This window comes from Neomonachus schauinslandi, chromosome 4 (assembly GCF_002201575.2).
Source record: "Neomonachus schauinslandi chromosome 4, ASM220157v2, whole genome shotgun sequence".
Classification (NCBI taxonomy): domain Eukaryota; kingdom Metazoa; phylum Chordata; class Mammalia; order Carnivora; family Phocidae; genus Neomonachus; species Neomonachus schauinslandi.
This window is the reverse complement of record NC_058406.1, coordinates 150,600,099-150,614,020: the sequence shown is the minus strand read 5'-3', so window position 1 is coordinate 150,614,020 and position 13,922 is coordinate 150,600,099. Positions and strand designations below refer to the sequence as shown.

The 13,922-nt window shown below is 35.5% G+C and overlaps 2 protein-coding genes across 3 annotated transcripts in view; one reads left to right on the top strand and one right to left on the bottom strand.

The window, feature by feature from the left end:
• The window catches only part of VPS13B (vacuolar protein sorting 13 homolog B), a 762,353-nt gene that overhangs the window by 741,438 nt on the left and 6,993 nt on the right, over window positions 1–13,922 (bottom strand). For both annotated transcript variants that reach the window (XM_021688693.1, XM_021688692.1), the window contains one exon: window positions 3,482–3,625. In XM_021688693.1, the coding sequence (XP_021544368.1) occupies window positions 3,482–3,625 (144 nt within the window). The remainder of the gene's footprint in view (window positions 1–3,481; window positions 3,626–13,922) is intronic.
• On the top strand, window positions 12,797–13,065 carry LOC110579149 (small ubiquitin-related modifier 2-like). The gene is made up of 2 exons (XM_021688695.1): window positions 12,797–12,950; window positions 13,007–13,065. The coding sequence occupies exons 1-2, from the start codon at window positions 12,797–12,799 to the stop codon at window positions 13,063–13,065; spliced, it is 213 nt and encodes a 70-aa protein (XP_021544370.1).

The window sequence follows — 13,922 nt, the reverse complement described above, 5'->3', positions numbered from 1 at the left end:
GATTTCATAGGGTTTTTTTTTGGGGGGGGGGGTTGTTTTTGTTGTTTTTTAAACTTTCTAGGTGATACAAAGGCCCAAATAAATAGTTCTTTAAAAACAAATTTACTACTACTCTAGGTTGAAGATTTTTTGCAAGACTTATTAATACAATGAGCAAAGAAAGCATATACAACCATAGAATAAGAACTATGTATCAAGTCTTGCCCTATTTTACAGATGAGGCCCATAAAGGTTGAAAAGCAAGAATATGCAAAAGGAGAGGAGCATACAGTTAAATGTAAGTTACTGAGCTATGTGCTGGATCCACATGTATTTATTAGAGTGAACTATTTAAATAAATAAGTCAGACCTGGACCACTGATGATGTGTCATGAATCAAATTTTGTAATTTAAGTCAAAAAAACAAAAAAAACCAAAAAACAAAAACAAACAAACAAAAAACCTCAGAAGTAAAATCTGAAGGATCTAAAGGTGGGTATGATGGCAGACAGGTGTCCCAGAGTAAACAGCTAACAGTTAAGTATTTTCTGAGTGAAATATCAATGTATTAAAAATAATTCAGTCTGAACATCAAGGTGGCCTTTATTTGACCCAACACAACAACTTGGGTCACCTTCTCATCGGAAAAAAGCTCCATAAATCTAATTACAGAGGCACCTGAGTGGCTTGGTTGGTTGAGCTACATACTCTTGGTTTCAGCTCAGGTCATGATCTCAGGGTGGAAAAATGGATATCCACACTCAGCAGGGAGTCTGCTTGAGATTCTCTCCCTCTCCCTCTCCCTCTCCCCCCAGAGCTCATGCACATGAACTCGCTAAAATAAATAAGTCTTTAAAAAAAAAAAAAAACTAGTTACAGAGACATGCTAAGGCCGTATATTGTAATTATTATCACTAGAGTCACCCTCAATCATCATAAATCTAAGTCTCCTTATAAGATTATATAAATATCTTGGCAATGGTGTTCAGTGCACTGAAGAGCAGGAAATCAACAATGTTGGTAGAATTAAATTGAACTTTACAAACCAGACATGCCTTCTTATCAAGGCATTTAGCAATATTATATTTTTGTAATAACCTTTTCTGAATTAGACCTCAAATTTCTAACTTTTTAAGTTGTATTTATTACACTGTCAAATATCAACAGTAGTATTTTTAACAGATTCATATCTATAACTCTAAACAATCCCTTCCTTTAACCAACCATCCCACACTAATTTATGAAATAAGTATTTTCTTCATGTTGATTCTACAATGTAATAATTTGAAATAATTTTAATTAAATATGGGCTTATTCAGTTTTACTAATACATGTGTAACTTTTTAACTTAATTTCCTACTACACTAATCAAAGCTTAAAATAGGAAAATAAACTGTTTAAAAATGTGTTTCATCTATAATGTCTGACTGAAAAATTAATTCCAATCATTAACCTAAGTATTACTCTCCAGGGATGGACACTGCTGAATAATTTGTCCAAATGTCAACTGCAATTTTCAAAAATCTTTTCTACCTCAAAATTTTAAACATCTGCAAAAAATACTTGTTTTGAGAGTAGTTTACATTCATGACACTTGACCTTTTGCTGTACACACCACAAAATTCAAGTCTCAAATACCATGCAAGCAGGAAACCTGATCATTCCTGCAGTAGCCATCTGCATGGTCCAATATCAAATATTAGTTCTAGGTTCCACTAAGTCATGTGTTACAAATCTTTTTCTGCAGCCTCTATAATTAGTTGTAATTTGCCTCTTTTAAAATGTGTTTCTTATGGGACATCTGGCCTTGAAACTTCCACCTTCCCATTGAAAAAATACTTAGTGTCTGGATTTTTTTTTTCCTCTTTTAATATGGAGCACTCCATGGGTGGTATAACCAAGTCCAGACTTTAAAAAAAAAAAATTAAATTCCAGGAACAGATGATGATTAAGACCATTTAAGTATTACCTAAAGTAAATGTAAAATAAAACTCTGTTGTAATAGAACTATCTCACAGATTTCTAAATCTATCTCCCACGTATTTTATGTTTACAAAATAAATTCTCATAGAAATATAGCATTGGTCTACTTACTTCCAGAAACTACATCAGTTAAATTAGATAATATAGGTTTAGAATCAAAGATTTCATAAAAGGAAAAAAAAAGATGAGCCCAGTGGGTTGACATGACAATGTATCTTCTTAAAAAAGGAAATTATTTTAACACATAAATAATCTTAATTTCACCAACTGAAGTTATATTTAGGACACGCTAAAATTGCCTTAACGTTTTAATAAGTTATTAAATTGTTAAATTTAAATTATTAATACTCATCAACTCATTTGGTTCTAGAAAGCATTTTTTAAACTGCAAGTTAAATATGGGCTAAGGAAAACATAATAAAAATGAAAGAGACACTACTTTTCTATAAGATGAAAATGGAAAAATTTATGATATATTGCTCAGACCTATTTGCTTCCTAGATTAATTTTTGCTAGAAACTCCTTTAAAAAAAAAAAAAATCAGTATTACAACTTTAAAAAAAAAAAAAAAAAACACTAAAGAGAAATGTAAGATGGTCAGAGAAAAGGTTAAGTCGGAAAAAAAAAAAAAAATCAGCTTCTGATGCCAAAACTTCAAAAACACAATGGAATTTGATAGGTTTCTTAAACTCCACATATGAGTGAAATCGTATGGTATTTGTCTTTCTCTGACTTATTTTGCTTAGCATAATACTCTCTAGCTCTATCCACGTCATTGGAAATGGCAAGATTTCATTCTTTTTTTATGGCTGAGTAATATTCCATTGTGTATATATACACCACAGCTTCTTTATCCATTCAAACTAGCAGAGAGGAAAAAAGGAGGCAAACCAAGAAACAAATTCTTAACTATAGAGAACAAACTGATGGTTACCAGAGGGGAGGTGGGTGTGGGGATGGGTGAAATAGGTGATGGGGATTAAGGAGTGCACTTGTGATGAGTACCCGGTTTAGAAGTGTTAAATTACTATATCCTACACCTGAGATTACTATAATACCATATGTTACCTCGAATTAAAATAAAACCTTAAAATTTGATATGAAAGTAAATTCAATATATTTTCATTTCAAAAAATGAGAAATTTTCATCTCATTTAAAAATGTCATGTAAATATTAAAAAATCATACAGGTCATTTGCAAAAATTCAAAAACCTTCACCTGAAAATTGGGACACAGTCAGGTCCTACTTCTAGTAGACACAGATAATAAGCCATCAACATGATCACTATGATGGCTATGATTAGATCAAGTAAAATTAGTATGAAAATAACCATTAGAATGTTTCATCCAAATATAAGAATACCGTTTTGCAATTACGGTACTTTAATAGGCATGTGAGAAATAGTTAAGTGTATGTAAACTTTGTGTAAAAGGTGACATATCCCAAAAGTTAAAGAAATAACATCAATAACTATTAAAATAGGTTTATATAAACAACTAGGTTCAATAACTTCTTACCTGTATTCCATCTTTAAGTTTCAAAATGCATTCCATTGTATTGATGGTAATTACCACTGGTTCTGAACCCAGTTTTGTCCATGGTACATGGATCCTCAATTCATGAATATGTCCACTTAAAAAAGTGAATGGTAATTTCAATTCCTTAAAACAAAATATTAAAAGTTGGTAAGTGCTTAATTTTTTCATAACATCCAAATTACTTTCCGAAAAGAGAAATGAAATTTCTAAAACAAAAATATTTTAAGAACTACTGTTCCTCAAAAAGTAGCAAATAAATTGTTAAACTATAGGTAATGATACACCACAAAAACTTATTGTACAAGTTACTTTTAATAAGCTAGTCAACCTGCCTAGGCCTCCATTTCTTCTTCTGTTGAATGAATATAATACAAAATATGTGGTACATAACAAAGGTTCATATATGATAGTGGTTGTAATAATCATAGTAGACAGCAGCACTGAGATAACTGAATGGCATATTGTTTAAAATCTCCATTCAAAACATGTATTTAAAATGTGTTTTAAACTAACAGAACAGGATTGTAAGGCAAGTTAAAAGGGTATGGGGGAGAGCAGAGTTAAGAGACAGGAGAGTGACCCAACAAAATAAAAATTTACCAACCTTGAAAAATAAAAAAAGTATTGAGCTTTACCTAATTAAAGATTGTACCTGGATAATCTCTGGTCATAAAATTTAAATGTTTTCTGACTGATTTCCATTATTATTAGAAAGAAAGAAATGAAAACATAAATGTCACCATGGTCACTTTATATTGGTAACTTGTTTCACTGACAGACAAAATTTTTGTTACAAATCAACAAAGGAAAAAATTGCATGTAGATTATACTTCACATTTTAAGTTATCTATTTGTGAAAGTTAATATACATTAAACTTATTGATCCAACAACTGCCCACCTACTTAGGTTAGCAACATAGCAATATAGCTAAATATCGGCAATATAGCTAAATATCGGCAATATGGCAAACCACTGGACAACTTGTTTAATGTATGTGTCTCAGTCTATCTGTAAAATCTGGATAACAATAGTATCATTGAGGATTAAATGAATTTATATAAAGTGCTTAGAATATTATCTTCCTCTAAGAACAATTGTTATAAAAATGCTAACTATGCTTACAAATGTGTGGGCCTCGTGTATGTCTTCACAAGTTTTTCTCCTGCAAGGACAGAATATTTAAAATCTATTTCTACTATATTATTCTAATGGAGTGTCACATTTTAAGTATTTGCCATTAGTAATTTGAAAGATTAATTTGAAGTATAAATCAATTGGCACAGATTATATTTTCATTAGCATCTATAACAAAAACAATGTTTACTGAGCACTTACTATGTACCAGGCACTTTACCTGCATACAATTATTTAATCCTTATAAGAGCCCCGAAATGTAAATACTATTATTCTATTCAATTTACAAATGAAAAATCTGAGGCACGGAAAGGTCATTTCCCAAAATGACACATCTTAGAAAACCAGTACTCAAAACTGGAAAATATCATGCCAGAACACTTGCTCTTCACACAGCTATACTGCATCTATACTTCCATTATGAGCATTTAATACCTTTCCATTGGTTATACATCTATTTGGACAATGAGCCCATGATATTGCCATCTCTACCACTTCCTGACTTGTGTAACAAAGAAACATTTGTGAAATGCCTACCAAAGTTGCATGGGTACAAATTGGATTTTCGCAGGAAGAAGTTAAAAGCACGTGAATCAAACTCATGACCTCGGTATTATCAGAATGCTTCTAATCAACTTTACTACTACCTAAACAATAACCCAAGAGGCAGCATTCTATATTTGAACATGGAATTTTGAACCATATCGCCCATATTGAAATCTACTTGAAGTTCAACATTTACTAATCATCTGACTATAAGCAAGATCATTTCCATTTCCTCAGAGTTGTGAAAAACGAAAATACATTTATGCCTTGGAAAAGACAAAACACAAATGTTGTTATAGTAGACAGACCATCCTGAATGTAACTATAAAAGCAATTTTCATTCCTTTTACTTCAAGATACACTGTACAACCTTAAAATACTTTATTCACTTCTAACTATTCAGAAATACATTGTGAAAAAGGCATTCCTAATACCAGAACATCTATGACTGCACAAAGAATATTAGTAACAAGGAATTTAAGAAGGGGGTTAAATAGCTCTCAAAAACCTAACTCTAGGTAGGCTATAACAAAATATTCTAACAGAAAACAGGCATACTTTAAAACTAAATTTAACAAGTAACAAAAGCAAGCATAGACAAACCTAAAAACCTTCATGCAGCAAAGAAAACATTCAAAAGAGTGAAAAGGCAACCTATGTAATGGGAAAAAATATTTGCAAACCATTTATCTGAAAAGGGGTTAAAATCTAAAATAAACAACAAAAAGTAATCCAATTTAAAAGTGGATAAATCACTGAATAGACATTTCTCAAAAGAATACAAATTGCCAGCAAGTATATGAAAAGATGTTTAACATCACTAATCAAGGAAATGCAAATCAAAACCACAATGACCACAATGCTAATGGAATGGCCACTATCACACAAAAGGTAACAAGGGCTGGCAGCTTTGTGGAGAAATTGGAACCCTTGTGTGCTGTTGGTGAAAATGTAAAATGATGCAGCCACTAAAGAAAGCATTATGGACGTTCCTCAAAACATCAATAGAATCACCGTATAAGGCACACCTGAGTGGCTCAGACGGTTAAACGTCTGCCTTCAGCTCAGGTCCTGATCCCAGGGTCCCGGGTCCCGGGTCCCGGGTCCTTACTCAGCAGGGAGCCTGCTCCTCCCCCCCCCCCCCCCCCCCCCCCCCCGCGTGTGCTTGTGTGCGCACACGCACGCGGCTCTCTCTCTCTCTGACAAATAAAATCTTTAAAAAAAAAAAAAATCACCATATGAAATCAGTTCTGAGTATATACCAAAAAGAACTGAAAACAGGATCTCAAAAAGATATTTGCACAACCATGTTCACCGCAGCATTATTCACAATAGTCAAGAGGTGGAAGCAGCCTAAATGTCCATTGAAAGAAATGGATAAAGAAGATGTGGTATACACAATCAAATATATCCAGTCTTCTAAAAAGAGGAAATTCTGTCTTGTGCTACAACATGAACAAACACGTTAAGGACATGATGCTAAGTGAAATAAACCAGTCACAAAAAGACAAACATTGTATGATTCTACATATATAAGGTATCTAAAGTAGTCAAATTCTTAGAAACAAAGTAAAATGGTGGTTGCCAGGCACTGGTGGTGGGGGGAGAAGGAAAAAGGAAGTTGTTGTTAAATGGTTATAGAGTTTTAATTTTTGAAAGATGAAGAAGTTCTACAGTTCTATTCAATAACAATGTGCATATAGTTAACACTAGTGTATCCTTCAAAATGGTAAATTTTATGTTATATGCTTCTTACTACAAAATAAAAATACAGGACAGGACTTTAAGAATTCTGAGTTAGGAAGTTGGCAAATCCTCTTTCCAAAAAGCAATGACAAAACTAGACAAAGTTGTCAAAAATGACAGAAAAATCAGAGACAAAAGGGAAGTCTAACCTCAAGTCACAATATTTGTTGGTACAAGCAACAACACAGCAGACTGGCCAGAAAATTAACCAGAGATCAAGAGAACAAAACAGCCAAAGACGACCTTGCTATGATTTCACATATCCCTGATAGACTGGAAAGCTATATGCATTTGCCAGGTTGTGCTTACTTAGAGGAGAGGGAACTAACAATCTACTCACTCATGGTTAACCAAGAGACCTTGTAAACCCAGTAAGTTAAAAAAAGGTGGGGGGGGGGGATGATCAGATTTATAAACTCCCTGAATTGTGAGCATTATCTAATATATGTGTAGAAGTGGAAGAAAGTGTATGTAAAGAGTGGAAGACTTACTGGTTCAATGGTTTAAACAGCCTCTAGCCAATCAATGGCTGATGACTAAGTTATAGTGACCCAGGGTAATCCCTAGAAAGCCAGAGCTGAATACACAAAGAACGGGTTGGGGGGGCGGGGGGGGGAGAGCACAAACATTAGAGGCCACACACTATAGGGGAAACACCACAAATGTGGTTCAGGCAAGTCACGAAAATAAATCAACATCAACAACAACCATCCCCTGGATAGAGGAAATCAGAATTCAGAGTTGCTACAACTTACTATCTATAAAATGGGTTCAAAAATGAAGGCAAAATAAAGGAACACCCAAATAAAGACTCAAGATAATTCACTGTTAACCAAATACTAAAAGTTCATCAGACTGAAAGGAAGGAACACCAGACGGTAACTCAAATTCACAAAAAAGCACCAATGAATGTAATTATATAATCATTAAAGGACAATATATTTTTTCTCCTGATTTAAAAGGCCATTACCTAAAACATAATTATCAAATTGTACTGTTGGACACAAAGATGCAATACATATGACAATGGCACAAAGAAGGGGGAAGTAATGGAGCTATAATGGAGAAAGTTTCTGTATTTTAATGTAACAAATTTAGCATTAATCTAAAATAGACTATAAAAAATTGGATGTATATTGTAAGCCTTTGAGCAACCACCAAGAACAAAAGTAATGTGAAAATTAAAGGAATTAAAATGAAACATTAAAAAGTATCTGCTTAATGTAAAAAAGTAGTAAAGGATTATGAGAAAAACAAAAAAGAACACAAGAAACATTGACAATAGAAAATGGTAGATGGAAATCCAACCATATGATTAAAAACATTAAATGTGGAGGGATTAAATACTCCAGTCAAAAGGCAAAGATTGGGGGCGCCTGGGTGGCGTCGGCCTTCGGCTCAGGTCATGATCCCAGGGTTCTGGAATCAAGCCCGCAACGGGCTCCCTGATCAGCAGAGAGCCTGCTTCTCCCTCTCCCTGCCGCTCCCTTTTTTTGTTTTTTTAAAAAAAAAAAAAATTAAAAAAAAAAAAAAAAAAAAAAAGGCAAAGATTGTCAGACTGGATTTTATTTATTTATTTTTAGAGTGGGGATAAGGGGAGAGGGAGAGAGAAAATCTCAAGCAGGCTCCACACCCAGCACGGAGCCCAATGCAGGGCTCGATCCCACAAAAACTGAGATCATGATCTGAGCCAAATCAAGAGTAGGACGCTTAACCGACTGAGCCACCAGGCACCCCAAGATGGGATTTTAAAAACGATCAAACTGGTGGCACCTGGGTGGCTCAGTCGTTAAGCGTCTGCCTTCGGCTCAGGTCGTGATCCCAGGGTCCTGTGATCGAGCCCCGCATCGGGCTCCCTGCTCGCGGGGAGCCTGCTTCTCCCTCTCCCACTCCCCCTGCTTGTGTTCTCTCTCTCGCTGTGTATCTCGCTCTGTCAAATAAATAAAATCTTTAAAAAAAAAAAAAAAAAAACGATCAAACTACATGTTCTCAAGAGATTTAGATTCAAAAAGAAATAGGTTGAAAATAAATCTTAAAAACATTTTTAAAATAATTTTTTTCTATAGATATAGAGAATAGATTGGTGGTTGCCAGGGGCATGGCGTGGAGGGTGGGCAAAATGGGTGAAAGGGGTCAAAAGGTACAAACTTCCAGTTGTAAAATAAGTCATGCGGATGTAATGTACAGCATGATGACTTTAATGATACTGAACTGCATATATGAATGTTGCAAAGAGTAAATCTTGTAAGTTCTCATTACCAAAAAAAATATTTGTTAACTATGCAGGGTAACAGATGTTAACTAGACTTATTGTGATAATTGATCTTTTTGCAATATATAAAAATATCAAGTTATGTAGTACACCTAATATTACACTTTTATGTCAATTATATGTTAATTAAAAAGCAGTAAATGAGACTCCAAGGAAGTCATGTGACCCTGTTTCTCACCTGCAATACCTGAAATACAACATTTTCTTGCTATTTAAAATGGTACAGATTCTCTTTTAGGCATATAAGGAATTTTCATTTCTATGATATTAATTTCCAGCAGTGTTTCCTTCCTCCTGTTTTGTTTTGTATTTTTTTTTTCTTTTTGTTTTTGTTTTTGAGAGGGAGGCAGGGGGAGGGGGCGAGGGAGAGAGCGAATCTTATTCAGGCTCCACACCCACTGTAGAGCCCGACACATGGCTCAATCTCATGACCCCCAAGATCATGACCTGAGCTGAAATCAAGAGTCAGACATTGGGGCGCCTGGGTGGCTCAGTCGGTTGAGCAACTGCCTTCGGCTCAGGCCATGATCCCGGGGTCCTGGGATCGAGCCCCGCATCGGGCTCCCTGCTCTGCGGGGAGCCTGCTTCTCCCTCTCCCACTCCCCCTGCTTGTGTTCCCTCTCTCGCTGTGTCTCTCTCTGTCAAATAAATAAAATCTTAAAAAAAAAAAAAAAAAAAGAGACATTTACCCGACTGAGCCACTCAGGTGGCCCCATTCCTGTTTTTCATATGACTGTTTTCCAAAATGAATAGTTTATCCCAGTCATGGGATAAAATTACAGTGAATGGGGGCGCCTGGGTGGCTCAGTCATTAAGCGTCTGCCTTCAGCTCAGGTCAGGATCCCAGGGTCCTGAATCGAGCCCCACATCGGGCTCCCTGCTCAGCGGGAAGCCTGCTGCTTCCTCTCCCACTCCCCCTGCTTGTGTTCCTTCTCTCGCTGTGTCTCTCTCCGTCAAATAAATAAATATTAAAAAAAAAATTACAGGGGCGCCTGGGTGGCTCAGTTGGTTAAGCGACTGCCTTCGGCTCAGGTCATGATCTCAGGGTCCTGGGATCGAGCCCCGCATCGGGCTCTCTGCTCAGTTGGAAGCCTGCTTCTCCCTCTCCCACTCCCCCTGCTGTGTTCCCTCTCTCGCTGTCTCTCTATGTCAATTAAATAAATAAAATCTTTAAAAAAAAAAAAATTACAATGAACAAGATGAAATTTGAAAAGAGGTAGTTAAAGCTCAACAACATGCCAGTAAAACTTTCAAAGAGATGGTACTAGGCATGATTAAACACAACAAAAAGCAAACGTTTAAGACAATTAGTGTACTGAGAAAAAAGTATATATGTATAATGCAAACAGCAACCACAGAACGACTGGAGTACACTATTAAGAAAATAGACTTTAAGAAAAAAAATATTAAAGATAACATAAGATACTTTATAACAATAGAAGGGTTAATGCAAGAAAATATAAAAACATGTGAGCATAGCAACAGAACCCCAAAATACATAAACACTGACAAAAGTAAAAAGATATTTCAACAATCATAGAGACTTTAAGACTCACAATAATGTAGACAGAAAAATCAACCAAGATATAGAAGACCTGAACACTATCAACCAATTAAACCTGAAATCTATAAACCACTCCATCCAACAAATGCAAAAATACACATTCATCAAGGACAATCAGAAAGCATCTGAACTGAATGAAAATGAAAATACAACATATCAAAATTTATGGGATGCAGCTGAAGACATTTGTAGCTGTTTAAATGCCTATAATAGAAGAAATCTCCCAAAAATCCATAACCTAAACTTCTACCTGAAATGGGAGGAAAACAAGCTAAACCCAGCTAACCTAAACAAGCTAACCCAAACCAAACAAGCAAAAAGAAGGACCAATACCAACAAAACGAAGGAAAGTGGAAAGTAGATGTAGTCAAACTGTTGTAAGATTGTTCAGGAAATGGTAAAAGTACTAAGTTAGACTGTAATAAGTCAAATATGCATTCTGTAACCTTTAGGGTCAGCAACTGAAGCAATTTTTTTTTTTTAACATATAATGTATTATTTATTTCAGAGGTGCTGGTCTGTGATTCAACAGTCTTACACAATTCACAGCACTCACCATAGCACATACCCTCCCCAATGTCTATCACCCAGCCACCCCATCCCTCCCACCCCCCACCACTCCAGCAACCCTCAGTTTGTTTCCTGAGATTAAGAATTCCTCATATCAGTGAGATCATATGATACATGTCTTTCAGGATGTTATGCTAAGTGAAGCAATTTTTAAAACAGTATTATTAAAAAAAAAAACTTTAAAGCAAGAAGAATTACTAGTGAAAGGACACATTTAAGCATGATTTTTAAGTGTGTTGAATAAGATAACACTTAAATTTGTGTACACCTAATAACAATTTCTAGATATATAAGGTGAAAGTTGTCAAAATTAAAAAGTAGACAAATAATCATAATTGTAGATTTTTTTAATGTTTTATTTATTTATTCATGGGAGAGAGGCAGAGGCAGAGGGAGAAGCAGGCTCCCCTCCCAGCAGGGAGCCCAATGCGGGACTCGATCCCAGGACCCCGGGATCACAACCCGAGCCGAAGGCAGATGCTTAACCATCTGAGCCACCCAGGCGCCCCCATAATTGTAGATATTAATATATCTTAGTAATTGACAGAACAGCAGATATGAAAATCCACATGGATTTACAAGATTTTAAGAACTCTATTAACTAGGGCGCCTGGGTGGCTCAGTCGTTAAGCGTCTGCCTTTGGCTCAGGTCATGATCCCAGGGTCCTGGGATCGAGTCCCACATCGGGCTCCCTGCTCCGCGGGAAGCCTGCTTCTGCCTCTCCCCCTCCCCCTGCTTGTTCCTGCTCTCACTATGTCTCTCTCTGTCAAATAAATAAAATCTTTAAAAAAAAAAAAAAACTCTATTAACTAACTTGAAGTAAATAATATTTATGGAAGAATATAGCAACAACTGCCCAATACACACTTTTTATCAATTGCATATAGAACATTTACAAAAACAGACCATATACTGACTCATAAACTATAATGGATTAAAATAATACAGAAACTACGCTGACCACAGTGGAATTAAATTAGAAATCAGTAACAAAGATAATTAGCAATTCCCCAAATGTTCAGAAATTAAACATACACTTCTAAACCCATGAATCAAAGAAAAAAAAATCAAAATGGAAATTAATATTTTCCTGAACAAAATAATGAAAAACCAACATGAAATTCTGTGACACAGAGGGCAAAAAAAAAAAAAAGTTATAGCACTAAATGCATATATTTCAATAGAAAAAGGTAGGAGGAAAAAATAAATGACAGAAGCTTCCACCTCAGGAAGCTAGAGAAAACAGCCAATTAAATCCAAAGAAAGTAGAATGGGGGGGAGGGAAATCAGAAAAATCAGTTCTCTGCAAATAAAATTAATAAAACCCTAACAACGTGATGAAGAAGATACAAATCACTAGTATCAGTAAGAAAAAAATATCACAACAGGTGTGTGCTCGTTCAGTGCGGACCTGGTACCTCTTTTGTGAAGCGGCAGCTGAGGAGACTCCAGCACTTGCCATGACTGATGAAAAGCACAAGGAAGGAGTCAAGACTGAGAACAACTATCATATTAACTTGAAGGTGGCGGGGCAGGATGGTTCTGTGGTGCAGTTTAAGATTAAGAGGCATACACCACTTAGTAAACTAATGAAAGCCTATTGTGAACGACAGGGTTTGTCAATGAGGCAGATCAGATTCTGATTTGATGGGCAGCCAATCAAGAAACAGACACACCTGCACAGTTGGAAATGAAGGATGAAGATAAAACTGATGTGTTCCAGCAGTAGACAGGAGGTAATCTACTAAAAAGGGAACCTGCTACTTTACTCTAGAACTCTGTTCCTCCAGACCAAGAAGACATTCTCAATTAGAAAGCCACAATTTGGTTCCACCACATCCTGACTACTACAGTATAGTCTTCTCTATTCTTTCATTTTCCCCTTCCCCATTCCTTTATTGTACATAAAGTAACTGTGTATGTGCACAAGCATATTGCATTTTTTTTAACTAAATGGCCAATGGTATGTTTTGATCGACATCAAATGGAGATGGGATGGGGGAAAATACTGCTTCTGTGAAAATACCCCCTCTCCCCATTACTGGCATGCTCAGTCAGCTCTTTATATTCCAGTAAGTTATTTTGCTCTCACTGTTTAACAAAAAAGGAACAACATAAAAATCCTTGCATACCTTGTTCGATTGGAGCACTTTAATGTTTTCATTTATCATTGTAAAACGAAGGACAATTTTGTAACTTTTTTGCATGTAGCTGTTACACGTAGGGCAATCTGTCTTTAAGTAGGGATAAATTACTCTAAATGAATCCTAGATAGTTTTCCCTTCAAGTCAAGCGTCTTGTTGTTTAAACAAACTGCTTGTTTTAAAAAAAAAACAGATCCTAGATATTTTTTTTTTAAAAATCAGTCAACTTTAAACTGGACCAAAAAAATCCAACTCTATGGCTTTAAATATAGACAATTCAGGGCAGGGGCAGGAAATTTTTCAGTAAGGGCCAGATAGTATATACTTAAGGCTTTTGCAAGCCATGCACTCTGTCCCAGCTACTCAACTCTGCCATTTTAGTTCTCAAAAGCTGCCAGACAATATGTAAACAAATGAAAATAGCTGTGCTCCAATAAAATTT

Coding starts and splice junctions, on each gene's coding strand:
- LOC110579149 (XM_021688695.1), top strand. CDS start 12,797: ATGACTGATGAAAAGCACAAGGAAGGAGTCAAGACTGAGAACAACTAT. Junction 12,951..13,006: donor AGCCTATTGTGAACGACAGG/GTTTGTCAATGA, acceptor ATCAAGAAACAG/ACACACCTGCACAGTTGGAA.